Source organism: Mus caroli, unplaced genomic scaffold (genome assembly GCF_978045245.1).
Source record: "Mus caroli unplaced genomic scaffold, Mus_caroli_1 scaffold_7, whole genome shotgun sequence".
Lineage (NCBI taxonomy): Eukaryota > Metazoa > Chordata > Mammalia > Rodentia > Muridae > Mus > Mus caroli.
The window spans coordinates 20,462,405-20,480,227 of NW_028227262.1; the positions used below are offsets into that span (position 1 = coordinate 20,462,405).

The 17,823-nt window shown below is 41.4% G+C and overlaps 1 protein-coding gene across 2 annotated transcripts; it reads right to left on the minus strand.

Moving 5' to 3' along the window:
* Positions 1 to 404: 404 nt before the first annotated feature.
* Positions 405 to 9,860, minus strand: LOC110296648 (C-type lectin domain family 2 member H). Of its 2 annotated transcripts, XM_021165363.3 has the most exons (5): positions 9,691 to 9,860; positions 6,946 to 7,071; positions 3,636 to 3,820; positions 2,957 to 3,063; positions 405 to 2,041 (listed from the first exon to the last, which is right to left on the minus strand). In XM_021165363.3, exons 1-5 carry the CDS (start codon positions 9,779 to 9,781, stop codon positions 1,894 to 1,896), a joined length of 657 nt encoding a protein of 218 aa, XP_021021022.1. In that variant the 5' UTR covers positions 9,782 to 9,860; the 3' UTR covers positions 405 to 1,893. The 2 variants fall into 2 exon arrangements, with proteins under 2 accessions (XP_021021022.1, XP_021021023.1); XM_021165364.3 differs by lacking the exon at positions 6,946 to 7,071.
* Between the last annotated feature and the right edge of the window lie 7,963 nt (positions 9,861 to 17,823).

Below are 17,823 nucleotides of genomic sequence, written 5' to 3' on the forward strand. Positions count from 1 at the left end.
TTAAACACTCCTGTGTTTGACACACTGTGCTGTTCTCTGAGAATGCAGAAGTGAATCACACACAAAATCTTTCTTATTAGTTTTCTAGAAATAAGATAGACTACAAAGCAAAAGGGGCTAAAGGCAGTAGGAGGAGAACATTGAGAAAAGTATTTTTCTGAATGAGATATGCTTGTATTTATCTATAATGAAAAAACAAATAAGCTCAGTGGTGGTGGTACTTACGTATCAACTCAGAACTAGGGAGACAGGCAAACAGGTCCCTGAGTTCAAGACCAACCTGGTCTACAAAGGAAAGCAGGTCTCAAGACGGCCAAGAATACATAGAGAAACCCTGTGTCAACAAAACCAAAGAATCAAAAAAAAACCCCAATAATAAAAATACAGATTCAAAATAAACACAGTTTAATACAAAAAAGAAAAGTATTTATTTATTATTATATACAACTACACTGTAGTTATCTTCATGCAGACCAGAAGAGGGAGTCAGATCTCATTACGGATGGTTGTGAGCCACAATGTGGTTGCTGGGATTTGAACTCAGGACCTTCAGAAGAGCAATTGGTGCTCTTAACCGCTGAGCCATCTCTTCACACCAATATCTTTGTAATTTCAAAATATATTTGGGTGTTTGCTATGTGTTTTTGTAATGTGTACAGTGCATTTTGAAGTTCACAGACAACTTGCTGTAGATGGTTTTATGCTTCCAACATGTGGATCCAGGAAAAGTTTTCTGAAAACGTACAAGTTGTTATACTCAGTACTGTCTGTCCACGTCCAAGGGTGCTTGCTGTCTTGACGCTCTGTGGAGGCCAATCCAGTGGTCAGAAGCCCCCTTATATCTCTTCAGAAAATTCTGTCATAATGCAGGTAAAGCAAATACATGTGTCTCTCAGTTTCACATGACCCTTGAGTTTCCACTGTAGAGCTTCCTCTCAGGATGGCAGCATCTAGTAACTCAGGATCTTCAATTTTGGAGCCATGGAAGTCCTAGATGGGAATTGACACCTCCATCTAGCACTTCCATATTGACCTTGTTATAAAATAAAATTTACAAAAGAAGGATAGTGCCAATAGCACAGTGTTGGCCTAGCATGCATGAGAAGGTTAAATTCATAGATAAAGTAAGAAAAAACAGTTAACTGAGGAATTGCTTGTGACCTGTTATTTCGTCCTCCTTGGGACTCATCAGTTTAGTGTAGCACATGCTCTGAAAATTGTTAATATTTTTCCTTAAAATTTATATGTGTGTAAATGATGACAAGATTAATGATCAAATACTTTGAAGGTGTTCAATACCAATTTTTCCTGATCTGAAAAGAATCTAGTAAGGAGTAAAATTCAAATGCCATATACACGTATGGAATTCTCAAAAAAGATGAGACTCTCGCCTGTGTGTGAACCACCTGGGATCCCCTCTCCCCCTGCCCTCTCCTCCCTTTGGCCCTGGGGATGGCCAAGGTGCTCCCAGGGCTCCCACTTTGTCACTCAGCTCTTTGTCACACAGTGTCCAACGGTGTCTGGGATGCCCGAGACTGACAACCTGTTATCTCTGGCATCCATGAGGCTCAGAGACCTCAGGATGCCACTTGTCCACACACCCCAATCCCCGCGGGCTGGGGTTCTGTGTCTCCCACAGTCAGATACCCACCCGGGGCCGCGTTGAAAGCTTGCAGCAGTACTCCTGAGTATGCCTGCCCAGAGCACTGGAACTCTGGCGGGACTCAGGTTTTCTCCTACTCCCTTTATTCTCCTATGTCCGGTGCCCAACACTCCTCTAAACTAATTTTCATCTTGGCTGCCAATGTGATTATTGCTGGATTTTGATAATGGTTTTGGTTGATTAGGAGCAGAGCACCAACTGTAGATAACAAGTCATAGAGCATCTGATTCTCACACAGGCTTTGGTACACTTCCTACTCTAGATTTACAACTACTGGCAAATTTGCTACAAATCCACTTCCTATGTGTGTAGCTCCTGCCACTGCTGATCCCATTGTCACTCAGGAAGCCACATTCTCCTCCTCCTCGCGTGAGAACCCTAAATCAAAAAACAATCAATAGTTACTGCACAAGTCAACAGTGCATTTAAACACCAGTGCTAGTTGCATTGAGAAAGTTTTACATCTTCAGGGCACAATTTGAACCACACCTTCATTATTCTTTCAGTGTTGAACTATGTAATGTGTACCAGGAAATTGACTGGTGTTTGCTGCCATTTTCAAACAAACTGCTACCACATCTAACCTCACTGATGGAGATTTTCAGTTCTATTTTGAAGTATTTTACATAAGTTATACAAGTGAGGAAAAACCCAATTCTCAGTAAATTTCTGAAAGGCCTTTTATGATGGCTGTGAATGGGTCTGTGTTTTATCATTCCAGTGAAATGACTCCACTCAAAATGGCTAGAGATGCTCACACACGAGAGCTATCTCATGAGTTTTGATGAGAAGACTTTAGAGAGGTTCCCAATATCCCCTGAGTCTTTGCTTCAATGAACAGGTACAGTGCAAACAGAACCAACAAGTCTTACTCATACAGTTCTGCACTGGCTTCCTGGGCTTTGGAGCCCCCAAGGCCCACCTATAGCTCTGACACCAGCAAAGAAAAGTTCTCCATTGGTGATGGAGCAGACAATATCTCCCTTAGATATCATCACCATGTGAAAGGTTTTGAGAGAAATTGAATTAAGTAAATGCCTTGAAAATCATGGCCAATAAATGGGAGCATATCCGAAGGACTTAGGTTTGTGATGTTGTGGTGTTGCTGGTGATTGCTCTGAGTGTAAGCAGACACTCTGGCTCTGAGCCACAGCTGCACTTTGAAGATTTATGTTTTCTGTCTTTCCAGTAAAGTTGGCTTCACATGATATAGTCATTCATCTCTTACAGATACAACTCACACATTTCACAGCAAATAAACACAGTATAAGGGAAAGTTTTCTGAAAACGTACAAGTTGTTATACTCAGTGTGGTCTGTCCATATCCAAGGGTGCTGTGTTGATGCTCTGTGCAGGCCAATCCAGTGGTCAGAAGCCCCCTTGTATCTCTTCAGAAAATTCTGTCGTAACACAGATAAAGGAAATACATGTGTCTCTCAGTTTCACATGACCTTTGAGTTTCCACCCTAGAGCTTCCTCTCAGGATGGCAGCATCTAGTAACTCAGGGTCTTCAATTTTGGAGCCATAATGGCCCTCAGTTCTCAGTGTAAGCATTTTACATCCATAACCTAAGATACAATAATGATCACCTGTCCTACTGTGGCTTGTAAGTCCATGGTTTATGATGTCCTTGCCATTTTTAATAGATGCCTCGTTCAGTATGCAACATGTGAATGCTTGGAGAAAAGCTTACATGACCACATGGCATCTCTTCAGAAAAATCTCTTCAGGAGATTGTACGTCTGGCCTGGAAGATATTACTGTGAGCACTTCACAAGAGCAGATCTCTACAATAGCTTAGGGCTCAAGCCAGAAGCAATAACATCAGGAAATGGCAAAAACTACGGTTCTCTGCATAAATCCCACCTGCCTGGGTAAGATCCTTCCTCATGATTTAGCCTCATGCTCTCTATATCAAGGCACTACATATTCAACAGACACACAACAAATCCATTATTGATCATTTCTTACCAGCTCCTCCAGGCTGTCAAACAGTGCTAGATGGGAACTTGATGCTATGCAGGAGGACAAGCTGAAGGTCCAGTTTCCCATGTCTTCAGAAAAATAAAAGCATTTACTTCCAAATCCAATCCAGCCACTTGGACATGCGGTATAGCAAGGTTCACGGTTTTCCATGACTGGGTTTTTATTTCTCACTAAAATCAAGACAGTGATGTAAAATGTAATAAAGAGACATTTCCATGTCTGGTCCCTTTGCCTAGCCATCCAAATCTCACTTGTGAAGTTGGGGCTTGCACTGTAGTTTTCCTAACTAATCACTAAGAGACCCCTCACAGCATGAAGGTCCCCAATCCAGAGCCTTCCAGGGGGCTCTAAAGAAATGTTTGGGTTTTTTCTTTCTTTTTTTCTTTTGTATTTTGTGTTTTGAGACAGAATCTAGCTGTGTCCCACTGCCTGGCCATTATCTCACTGTGTAGACTGAACTTATCTGGAGCTGCAGTAATCCACTTGGATGTGCTTTCTGAGTGCTAGGACCAAAGTGACCATAACCTGCGAGGAACTCATTTCTAGGCCATCAACTCTTTAGGACTATCCTGGATTCCTAGAATCACATAACTTTCTTTCCCATAATCTTCCTTCACATCCTCTTTTTCTCTAACAAAAGAAAGGAAACTCCTCACTTGCCTGGATTTTACTATTAGGAAATGCCAGCATGCAAAACATGGCAGGGTCAACTGGTTTTTGAATCCAGAATTTTGATCATAAACTTCCTATAATTCTCTCTCTCTCTCTCTCTCTCTCTCTCTCTCTCTCTCTCTCTCTCTCTCTCTCTCTCTCTCTTTCTCTCTCTCTCTCTCTCTCTCTCTCTCTCACACACACACACACACACACACTGCCTCTTGTTATATCTACTCAGGTTGGCTAGCCTTAAGAAATCTGACAGCCTCCGGGCAGTGGTGGCACACGCCTTTAATCCCAGCACTCTGGGAGGCAGAGGCAGGTGGATTTCTGAGTTCAAGGCCAGCCTGGTTTACAGAGTGAGTTCCAGGACAGCCAGGGCTATACAGAGAAACCCTGTCTTGGAAAAAAATAATCTGACAACCATGCTGGGAAGTGGTGGTATATATATGCCTTTAACCCTAGCAGAACTCAGCTTGCTTAGAAGCATTTGCAGACTCGGGGACACTTATTTACTGCTGGTAAGAGTACAAGCTGATACAGCCCATTTGGAGCGTCCTCAGAAAACTTAAAAATAGACCTGCCATGTGACCCAACTATGCCATCCCGGGAATATATGAAGAGAACTCAACATCCTACCACAGAGATACTTGCACATCCTTGTTTATTGCCTCAGTGTTTATAATAGCATGTAAATGGACCTAAATAACAGACAATGTAAATATCTTACAGGTCCAGACCAGAATGTTTTTTACCTGTAAATGAAATTTGTTCAAAAGTGGTGGGACTTAGAAAGTATAATATTAAGGAAGGGCACCCAAGTTCAAAGAAAACAAGCCCATTGTACTCCCTCACATGCAGCCCCAGCCTATTATATACAATGTGAGCAGATGTGTGTGTGAACATGGAATACCATGTAGATAGGAGAAGAAGGAAGAGTAACATAAAGTGATGAGGAAGGGCAGAATGTAAGTAACAGGCTGTCAGTTGTGAAAAGTTTAAAAGCAGAATTGTGCTTGTAGTTTCAACTCTACCATAATTTTTTGTGTGTGTGTGGCAGAGAAGTATATAAAAATGTGACTGACAATGAAAGGCTAAACCATCAGCAAAGCTTCATGGCTTCAGAATGGCTATTCTGTATAGAAGTTAGCTAGATACGAGGGTTTGGGACTTGGCAAGTTTTTTGAGTGGCTATGTTGATGGAACTGTGTGATGTGTTCACCTGTGAGTCTATTAAAGTAATGTGGGTGTGTGTGCGCAATTGTGCAAGCATGTGTGTGTAGGCTGTTGCTGCTGTTGGTGAATATTTCTGTGTGTGTGTGTGTGTGTGTGTGTGTGTGTGTGTGTGTGTGTGTGTGTGTATAAGAAGGTCTGAATGCAGCAAAGTTTCAGAGGATATCTTAGAAACAATACCCACATTTTTCTTTCTGACCATCTTTTCCTTGCTTTGATATATCAGAATGAAGCCGGGCAGTGGTGTCACATGCCTTTAATCCCAGCACTTGGGGCCAGAGACAGGTAGATTTCTGAGTTCGAGGCCAGCTTGGTCTACAGAGTGAATTCCAGGACAGCCAGGGCTACACAGAGAAACCCTGTCTTGAAAAAACAAAAACAAAAAAACATATCAGAATGAATATGCTGCTCTTCAAAGTTCTAGTGACTTTCAAGAAACAAGTGATTTTTGAAGCAAAAATGTTAAGTTCAGGAAATGATCCCCTAAATATTTTTAGTGTGGGGGACCATGTCATAGTTGCTCCCAGTTCTCATACCCAGTTCCATGAAGGTTCAGTGAAAGGGAAAAATGCAGCGAGCAGTGAGAGTAATGTCATTTCTCTTATCTGAGTATTTTTAGGGTTACATAGCAGTTTAGGTTACACTGACTAATATTTACTGGAAAATGTTTACGCCTTTAAACTCGTGTATTGGTCATTAGTGCAGTTAAAGTTGATTGCATTATTTGGTGTTGGTGGTTCACACCTTTAATTCTAGCACTTGAGAACCAGAGGCAGGCTGATCTCCAAGTTCAAAGCCAGCCTGGTATAAATACTGAGTATCAGGGCAACCAGGGATACACAGAGAAGCCCTGTCTCCAGAAACTATGATATAAACCAATATCATGGAATATTTACCCCAGCTATGGCAGCAAAGTTATATAAGATTTTATCACATTATTCAAAACAGTCCACAACTAATCCCTTAGGAATCATATATTATAGAACTCTCTACCCATGGGTCATGGGTTCTCTACCCTTCCCAACCATATGACTCCTCACTGCCCTTACTTCCCTTTAGCTGCAGATTTGGGTTCCTACTCCTTGAGGCTCCTACTTTGAGATTTCCTCTCCTTGTTCTCTGCCTTGAATAGTTTCCCAAGGGAATCTATGTCCCCTGCATGTCTGTCTAAAGCTTGCAGAATGTCATCTTCCCAGGGATGTTGAGTCAAGACTCTGGTGTACACCAAGGCCTATGTGTTCCTTCACTGCATCTTACTGCTCGAACCTAAGTTCACAGACAACAGGAATTTCCAGTGTGATTTCTCTAGAGCCCTTCCCACATTGCCTGGGTCACAGTGATCAGTAAGTATAACTGACAGTGTGAATATGGACAGAGTGCTGCAGAATTCGGGGAATAAGTCACTTACTTGACAAAGCAACTGAAAGAGCAGTTACAGCTATAGTGAGGACCATGATCACTCCATAGCAGCAGTAAAGCTTAGCACGAGACTCAGTGGAGATGATTCTGAGACATTTTCCTTGGATTTTTTTACCTGAAAATATAAATCTGAGAATGTCATTTTTTATAGAAAAATATAAATTTATCCAGAATCATGTGCAGATTTGGCTTGTACTCCCTAGTGCAAACCCCTTCACAGAAGTTTTCAGTCCTTAAATGATGTCCTTGGATCACAAAACACTAGAGGAAAGGAAAACAGACTTTTTGTCATATAATCTTCCAGTTATTGACTAAAGGCCAATGAAAGAGCAAGAAACAGAAAAAGTGAAGATCAGAATGAAGAAAAAACATCAACAGGGTTATCTATAGATATACTATCTATACTATACTATCTATACTATATCTATAGATATGCATATATCTATAGATACTATATCTATAGTATAGTATAGTATATCTATTTGTATATCTATAGATAGACTATCTATAGTATAATATATCTATAGTATAGTATCAATAGATATATCTATAGATATTTGTATATATATATAGATATACAAATAGACCTACTTAGGGCTGAAGAAACCATAATAATAATAAAGAGGAAAAAAAACCAATGTGCCAGGAGTGGTGGCTCAAGAATGTGGCTACTAGTACAAGAAAGTCAGGACTTCAAGGCTGATCTTGGCTAAATATTGAGTAAGAGGCTGAGAGAACTATCAGACCCTGTTCTACCTATCTATGAATGTAGCTAACTAGATAATTCACTCACTCACTCTAAAGAACCACCTAATGATATGTAATTCAATATATTATTAGAATAAGAAAATTAAAACAACCATTTCATTAAAATCAGCAAAAGCATGTTCAAAATTCAAGGTAAATCCAAAATAACAACTCTGAGCACATTAAGAACTGAAGGAACTTCTTTAACTTGATAAAAGGTTTGTACTGGATAGGGTTATGCCAACTTGACACAAGCTAAAGTCATTGGAAAGTAGGGGACCCGAATTAATAGAACACCTCCATAAGACTGGGTTGTAGGAAAGACAGTACTACATTTTCTTAAGTAGTGTTTGGTGTGGAAGAACCCAGTACATTGTGGGTGAGGTTGTCCCTGGGATGGTTGTCCTGTCTTCTATAAGAAGAATTATGAGCAAACTGCTAGGAGCAAGTTAGTAAGCAGTACCCCTCAACAGCCTCTGTGTCAGCTCCTGACTCCAGGTTCCTGCCCTGTATGGATTCCTGGCCTGAATTCCTTCAGTGACGACCAGTGCTATGTAAGCCCAATAAACACTCTCCTTCCCAAATGACTTTGGCCATGGTGTTTCCTCCAAGCATAGAATCTCTAATTAAGACCATGATATACAAAAACAAAAATCAGTCAGCATGAATGCTGTTCTGCAGTGACCCAGAACAAGGTAAGGATGTCTGCTCACACCATTCTAGTTGTGACTCTGGGGGTCCTGTCCAGGACAAAAGGGCAAGAATAAGAAATCACAGTCAATCATCATGAAAAGAGATAAAAGTTTTAATAGTAAGACTACATGGATATATCTACTTATATAGTTCTAAAGAATCTATTATAGGGGCTCTAAAAGTCATGAATGAGTTTATAATGTTGCAGAAAAATCTATGAATGCACAAAATAGTTTTCATTTTATACACTAACTCCTCCTCCTCCTCCTCCTCTTGTTTCTCCTTCTTTTATTTAAAACTTAAGTGTTTAATATGGAAAATTTGAAGCATATACAAAAAACAGTATGATAAATTCTCAACTCAGGATAACTTCTCTCACAGAACTATGGGGTGTGTATGTATATCTATTCAGAAAGTAAAAATGTTCCAATTATGGAACAATTCTGGTTCGGTTGAAAAGCATCTACATTCTTTTTTATCTTGCTTTTCTGGTGAGTATGAACATTGTTTTCCAGGAAAACCAATATTTTTTTTCAGTAAAACAAACAAGCAAACAAAAATTAAAGTAATGAAAGAGCATAGAAAGAAATAAAAAATAAGGGAATGAAACAGTTTCCATGTAGAAGAGGGTTTTCTTTCTGAATACTGAAACAGAAATTCTAAAGGATTGCTAATTTTCTGTAATTTAACACAAACCATACAAGCCAGAAGATTTGCTGGTGGGGGGTTCATCTTCGCCCTGCACCTCAACTTTCCCCTTCCCCTCGAAGCAGCTATGCAAAGCCCCAGTACCACAGGGAACTTCACAGCTGTGTTCATTGAAAACTGTGCTGTTAGAGTTTCCTTCACTCTGGGACATAAGGAGCATGTTCTACAGCAACATCCTCTAATTCACCAGAGTGTCCTAGCAAGCTAAACACACACACACACACACACACACACACACACACACACACACCAAAAACACGCTAAAGAAACAAATGAAAACCAATATACAACAAAACCCTAACCCCAAAAGCAACCAAACAACCAAAAATCAAAACCAAAGCAAACAAATCCTATGGCTCAGGCTCTTGTGGTTAATCCATTATTCATTTCTCTTGCTCAGAAATACTTGAGTATTAAATACTCTGATAGCGTAATAACTAATATAACAGATGGCTCCAAACATCTTCACTTCTACAGAGACTTACCATGGCAGGCTAACAAGCAGGGCACTCAGCTCCTCTGAGGGTCTCTGTTGAAACTTCCCTCTATCCCTTTAGCTTAATTTAAATTGCATTAAAATACATACCCATTTCTCCCTCCTGCAGGCAGTCTGCAGCAGTGAGGTCTGTCCTCTGCAGCATGCCCATGGAACTCTCTTCAACATTTGCAGCACTCATCTGTGAGCTGAGAGGAAGAACTGAGACTCAACTTAATTCAGGAGGAGATTTGAAAGGAAACTGTCAAGGAGAAGGAGCCTTATATACTGTATGTGCTTCCTAACAAGGACTTTACAAGCCCAGCCCAGACTGGTGATTCATTAACCACTCCTCAGTTCAGATCATCCACGTTCGGCACATAGTTTCTGTTTGTTGGAAAAACAGAATCACAAGGTAAGGGACATTGGCATGAAATTAAGTGGACTTTAAACACAATAAATGAAACTGATAAATGCCTGAGAATTAGAAAATATCCCTTACCTATCACCGGTTCTTTAAGAAAAATAATCCTTTGATGAAAGATGCTGTTATTAATTAGAGGAACTTTTTATTTTGAAATGAGGTCTCACTTGTACTTCTGGCTAGCTCCAGTCTCACTTTGTAGATCAGGATGGACTCAAATTCTTGGTGAACAGCTTGCCTCTGCTCATAAGTGTTAGCCTTAAAAATGCAAATCAACATACTCAGCCCATATATTTTAATTTTGGAACATTTTTACACACAGAATCTCTAGATTTGGCCATTCTTCTGATCATGAATAATTATGATGTAGGTTAGAAAATGAGGGCACTGCTGAAATGCAGATGAAGGGGAATACACAATTAGAGAGCTATGACCTCTCCAGGAACCTGTCCCAGGAGCAGCAGCTCATCCTAGTGGGCACACCACAATGCGTGCAGACACAGAAACATTTGAGAGAGATATTTACAGTAAGTAAATTTGAAACATACAGCAGCTATGTCAGCAATGTAATAGATTTTTATCAAAGAACTAAGTACAACAGATAAGAGAGGAAGGAGCATTCGCTGCATGTTCTTAAAGTAAAATATATCCATGTAGTAAAGACATTTATTGTGTAATAGTTCCCTCATGGAATGAGCAACGGTAATTGAGAGCAAAGTCCAGTATATCCACCCTATGTATCATGTAGGCTCTGTACCCAGTTCCACAACACAGAGAGAAAACTCAACTCCCAGATGTTCTAACACACACAAGATCAGAGGTGAAGAGGCCACAACATCTGTCCCCAAACCCAGAGTAAATGGGTCCCACAGGATCCAGGGACACAGGAACACCTGCCCAGCCAGTGGCACAGATTCCTTCCAGTCTGAACCTGCACCTGGAGCAGACCTAGGTTGTTGGCTCTGCACGTATTATTCAAATACCAAGAGGGGGTCCCAATCCCAGGTACACTGAAATACCCAGGATCACAGGATCACAGAGGAAGCTCAACTGCCATATCAGACACACTCAGGAGCACTGGAGCTCTGGCATACTCAAGATCACAGCCAGGGCCACAACATCTTTCCCAACACCCAGCATAACTGGGATACAAAGAATTCTCAACTGAGGAATCTTGAATGGCTGAGAAGCACCTAAAAAAATGTTCGACATCCTTAGTCATCAGGAAAATGCAAATCAAAATAACCCTGAGGTTCTACCTTACACCAGTCAGAATGGCTAAGATAAAAAACTCAGGTGACAGCAGATGCTAGCGAGGATGTGGAGAAAGAGGAACACTCCTCTATTGCTGGTGGGATTGCAAGCTGGTGCAACCATTTTAGAAGTCAACCTGCCAGCTACTCGGAAAATTGAAAATAATTCTTCCTGAATAACTAGCTACACCACTCCTGGTCATATATCCAAAAGATGCTCCATTATCCTGCAAAGACACTTGCTCAACTATGTTTGTAATAGCCTTTTTTTATAATAATCAAAAGTTGGAAACAACCCAGATGTCCCTCAAGGGAAGAATGGATACAGAAGATATTTTACATTTAAACAATGGAATACTACTCAGCTATTAAAAACAAGGACTGCCAGGCAGTGGTGGTGCACGCCTTTGATCCTAGCACTTGGGAGGCAGAGGCAGGCAGATTTCTGAGTTTGAGGATAGCCTGTTCTACAGAGTGAGTTCCAGGACAGCCAGGGCTACACAGAGAAACCCTGACTCCAAAACAAAACAAAACAAAACACAAAAACAAAAACACAAAAAACAAGGACTTTGTGAAATTTGCAGGCAAATGGATAGACCTAGAAAATAACATCCTGAGTGAGGTAACCCAGACCCAAAAGAACATATATAGTCTGAACTCACTGATAACTGGTTATTAGCCCCAAAGCTCAGAATACACACGATACAACTCACAGACCATATGAAGCTCAAGAAGTAGGAGACCAAAGTGTGGATAATTAATCTCACAGTCAAGAAACATTCTCTTATGAAGTGCTCAGAGTCAGCTGGAAGGTCAGATATGCCATTTTACTGAGATACTTGGTGGTCATGAGTGCATTCCTTTAAGATGGCACATGTAAGATGGCAATGTGAGGTTAACCCAGAACAAACCAGGCCACAGAGGAATGTGTTGTTACATTTGCTACTTTGATTCAAATGAGGTACTTTAGACTTACAGATGTCAAGAGGAGAACTGGGGAGTAATACAGCTCCAAAATCTATGACCCTCAGTTACACCCTCCTGTTTTCTCTAGAGGAAGGTGTGGAGTGGAGAGACTCCAGGATCACCTGAAGGAAAGAGACACATGTATTCTTGGGTTTTTGTGATTTATTACAGAATTTCCAAATGAGATACAAGGGGACTTTTGATTTCTGGATTAGCCTACACAGACAGTTGTCAGAGCGTGCTTGGAAGTGGACAGACAACACTGAGTATAACAACATGTATGTTTTTACAATGTTTGTCCTCCTACTATGTTCATGTGTTGTGATGTGTGTGAGTTGTGGCTATGAGGGTTGAAAGCCTGTTTCATGTGAAATCAACTGTACTGGGAAAAAAGAAAAAAATGAACCCTTGGGCTGGAGGTGTGGCTCAGAGGTAGAGAGTGTGTTTACATGCAACAACCAAGCCCCAAAGAACTCTATATCCTGACAAATTTAAATCAACTGGATACTCTCTATTTATTAGCCATCATCTTAAAGCATTTACATACTGTTATTCCATTCCAAATATTTAGCATGAATGTGGCATCTGGGGTAGATGTCTGCTATCACCACTTAAAAATCTTTCCTTGGTGATAATGGCCCTTCTGTGATGTATACAGCCCTGCTGTTGGCCACCAAGGGCTCTAAAACCAGAGGAAGCTATTTCAGAACTGCAAGTCTGAGAAGTATCAGTCCTCTGTTTGCATGGTTGTCCCTGTTCACAGAAGTAGAGACTCCAGGGGCAGTGAGAATCTCCCCTAAGGTCTTGTCATCAATGAGCACTGGGAACAGCTCTTGAATGCAAGCACAGCCATTTTGAACAGACCCATTTCACGGTAATGGTAAAACACAGAGCCAGTCACCTCCATAGTAAAAGACCGCAATTTCCTAAGTGGTGCATTTCCTCCCATTTTTATACATGTGTAAAATACTTCAAGAGAGTTTTGATAATCACCCTTGTGAGGCTACCCACTGCTGCAGTTCATTTGAACATGGCAACAAGCATTGTACACACATTCCAGGGTACAACATGGATGAGTGTCAGAAGTGTGGTGATCAAATCAAGCCCTGAGGTTTGCACAAGTCCCTAGGTGCAAAACTAGTGCATGGGATTCGAGTGGACTCTGCATTTGATTCATATCATAAATAAGTGGTGAAGAGGAGTGAGATATGATTGAAGACGTGAGTGCAATGGCAGACTCTGCAGAATATATATATATTCTATCCAAGGAAATGAAATACATGGCTTCCTGTGTGACAATGGGATCAGCAGTAGTAGGAACTACACAGAAAGGAAGTAGATTTGTAGCAAATCCAGTAACTACCCCTTACTGTGCTAGCACTTTTGTGTCCTGGCTATGTCATAGCAATCATGAGCAACACATAACAACTTATCTATTGTTGCTGCCTCATTAACGACCTGCTAAAATCATTATCAAAATCAGTGCATAATGCATGGTTGCATCAAAGATGACAACTCTCTCTGAGGACTATTCATATATGTGCTTGAGACAGGGGTGGGGTGGGAGATATACAGAGGATCAGGCAATTGAATAGAGGTGTGTAGCAATGGGGGATGGGGAACTACCGGTAGTCAACAGAAAGTCCCAGATGCCAGGAAAGCAAGAGGCTACCAGGACCCAACAGGAATGACATTAGCTGAAATACCCAACAAAGGGGAAGGAGACCTGTAGAGGCTATAACTACAGGTTAGGCATGGCCCATAGTTGAGGGATGGGGCCACTTATCCTTCTCAAATTTTAACCCAGAATTGCTCCTGTCTAAAGGAAATATAGGGACAAAGAATGGAGCAGAGACTGAAGGAAAGGCCACCCAGAGACTGCCCCACGTGGGGACTGATCCATCCCATATGCAATCACTAAACCCATTCACTATTGCAGATGCGAAGAAGTTTTTGCCTACAGGAGACTGATACAGTTTTCTCCTGAGAGGCTCTGCCAGAGTCTGACCAATACAGATGTAGATGCTTGCAGCCATCATCAGACTAAGTATGTGGACACCAATGGAGGAGATAGGGGAAGGACTGAAGGAGCTGAAGGGGTTTGCAACCCCATGGGAAGAACAACAATATCCACCAACCAGACCCTCCTGAGCTTCCAGGGACTAAACCACCAACCAAAGAGTACACATGGAGGCATGGCTCCAGCCGCATATGTAGCAGAGGATGGACTTATCTGACATGAATGGGAGGGAAGGTCCTTGGTCCTGTGAAGGCTAGATGCCCTAGTGTAGGGGAATGCCAGGGCAGTGAGGTGGGAGTGGGTGGGTAGGGAACACCCTCAAGAAGCAGAAGGGAGGGGAGGTGGGATAGGGGGTTTTCAGAGGAGAAACTAGGAAGGTAGATAACATTTGAAATGTAAATAAATGAAATAACCAATAAAAGATTTAAAAAGAATGGTTCTGAATTAATGAGGTATTCAGGTATGAGCTGATACTCATATCTTAAACATAAACTAAATCACATCAGTATTAGTAACCCCAACTTTTTTCTTTATTATTTTATTTATTTACATTCCAAATGCTACCCCCTCCTGGTCTGTGGGGCGCCACCCCACATCGTCGCCATTATAAGATGGCGCCGACATCGCCTGCCTCTGGAGATGAACAAGTGATCCGCACATGTGCTGGCATTAACCGTTCATGGTGCCAGGTGCCCGCCTGACAACGTCACCTCGGGTGACAAGAATTTGGCCTATAGGGAATCGCCACGTCCGAGGCGAGAGAAATCTCCTATTTAAGGGAGGCGGTTTTCGGGCTTGGGGTCTCCGCCTTGAGAAGCTGATGCTCTCCCTCTCAAGACGCATTAAAGCTTGCCACAGAAGGATCCTGTTTGTGTGCCGCGTTGTTTCTTGCTGGCGGGAAAATTAGCGCGGGACACTGGTCCACAGTTCTTCACCCCATACCCCCTCCCATTTACTTCTGAGGGGGTATTCCCCCCACTCCCACCCCTATTCCCCCACCCATCCCCACCCCACCCCACTTTTGGCATTCCCCTTCCCTGAGGCATCAGGCCTCTATGGGTTATTAGGATGCAGGGATGGCGGACCTGTTTAGAAATTGTTCTTTGGAGCAAATCTCATCTCTGTTGTTAGGAAATCAGCAGTTCAGTACACAGGAGTCAGCAGTGGCAGCTCAATCTACTCACAAACACTTCACAGATATGCCAGCAGTCCAGTTCTGTAGCTTTGGGATAGTAGCAGTTCTGGCAAGACCTAGCAGCCAGGCTTCAGCCAAATCTGCAGGAGTCAGCAGGTTAGAATAGGTTAAACTGTAATCTAGTCTACTGGCTAGTTGGAGTGTCAACTATCTCTAAGTTTACCCTCTTCTAGTTATATTGTTTGGATTTGCTTAGGGGTGGATAACCTGAGTCTTTTCTTCAAGTGTGCAAGACACTTAAGATGTGGTCTTTGCTCTAAAACTCCCTCCTTGAGGGACCAGCATTTCTCAAACCTCAGTTACCTTTTCAGACTTGTTTGTTTGTTTGTTTGTTTGTTTATTATCTTTCTACTGTTTTGTTTGGAGGTCTTTTTAGACATTCTTATTTAGGCCCTTGGCTCTCCAGGGACCTTTAAGACATTTATCACTAGAAAACATTTCATGGAACATTTTGGCAATGTCTGACAGCAAAAGTTGTTTTTCTTCAGTTAAAAAAAAAAAAACAAAGAGGAAGTAACCCATGGGGTAGAGGGACTTGTCAGTCACAGTGACTGACTTTAGTAGGGCCTATGTGCTTTACCAAAAAGAAAATATCTCAAGTTTTTGTTCCTTATAGTTGTGGCCCTAATTCTCTAGCTTTATTTTTTCTATGTATTTTCTTATTTTATCCTAGGCCATTCTTCTGTTTTCTTTTCTTTTTTTTTTTTGAACCGAGAACATTTATTTTTTTTAATCTAGAACAACATAGATCTATGTTATCTTACTCTGTCCAAAACACTGGCCAGATCCTTTCTCATGACTTTGAACCTCTATTTGTCTTTTTAAGTTATATTTTTAACCATGAGATCCAACTGAAGATGTTGGTCCCTTCTAGTGATTGTTAGGTTGGCATCAAAATTTAAACAGAGGCAAACAGTCTTAAGCCAGTGGGTGACCTCGGATGTTTTGGGTTTTTTTTTTTTTTTAACTTTTAATTGGGCTTTTCAGGCTTAGCTTTCTATTTGAAGTGAAAACTAAAAATGGCAAAATTACTAGAATAATGTTTAAATGCCTCAAATTACAGTGTTTCTTGTTTGATAAATGCAGACACAATGAATTTGAGGTCATTTAAGGATAAACATTTTGGTTTTATCTATGACATTTGAAATACAGCTGGTACCCAGAATACCTGTCATGCAATGTCATTTTCAACAGAGCAACTAAATACCAATGATAGTAAACAAAACCTCATCTATATTACCTTAATTGGGGAATAAAATATTTTTTAAAAGCTCTTATTCATGTCTTTAGTTATTTAGCCCTTTAGCATTGTTTCCCATGTTTGGTTGATACATTGTATACAAGTGAGCACCACTGACAGTATACTAGAGAGACAGGCATAAACTGGGAGTCTCCCAGCCAACAGAGGGTTTTATCATTTAACTACTGATACTGTAGGGTTATAGACATCAAATGAATCCACTGAGCACCCATCTGGCTCCAGAGCCTATGCTCCTCAGTTATACCCTGCTGCCATCCCTAGAGAAGGCCTTAGGGCAGAGAGACTTCAGGGGCATCTGTAACTGGTAGACACATGTATTTGCTTTCTGTGTTTGATGACAGGCTTTCCTGAAGAGATATACTGGGGCTTCTGACCACTGGATCAGCCTGCAGAGAGAGTCATCAGAACACCCTTGGAGGTTTACAGACAACACTGACTATAACAGCTTGCATGTTTCAGACTGCTTTTCCTACTATTGTGTTCCTCTGTTGTGATGTTTGTCAGTTGTGGCTATGAGACATGAAAGACAGAGTATGTGTAGCCAAGTGTATTGGAAAAGAAGAAAAATGAGCCCTTAGGCTGGATGACGTATTGCCCTAGCAAACTCTATATGCCCTCAAATCTAACCCCCTTCCCTCTGTAAGCTCCAAATCCCCTCAGATCTAATTGCTTTTTCTGCCCTTCCATTCGCTAGCTGCAACTGTAGAAACCCTTTCCTTGCTGTGATTTCACTTAAATCCTTAGTGTTGTGGTGGCCTCTGGGATAGCTCTTGTCCTTTACCAACTAAAATGATTCCTTGCTATAACCATGCTATGTAGCATGTAGACAGAACTGCATATGGGCACTTGGAGTCCTAACACCCCCCAAAATCACTGCTCAGTGCAAGTGTGAGACTCATCAGTCCACGATTTGCCCAACTGCACCTGTTCACCAGCACAAGCTGCAGGGCCCCTGGGAACTTCCTGTAAAGTCTCATCATCGGAAGCCAAGAGCTCCAGCTTGGATGGGAAACATTTCAGGCTGACCTGGACCTTGGAGCTTCACCTGCCACTGCTTCTCAAGGGTTTGGATTACAGTCATGCTCCACCATGTCTGTTTTAATGAGATACTTAGCTTCCATATGA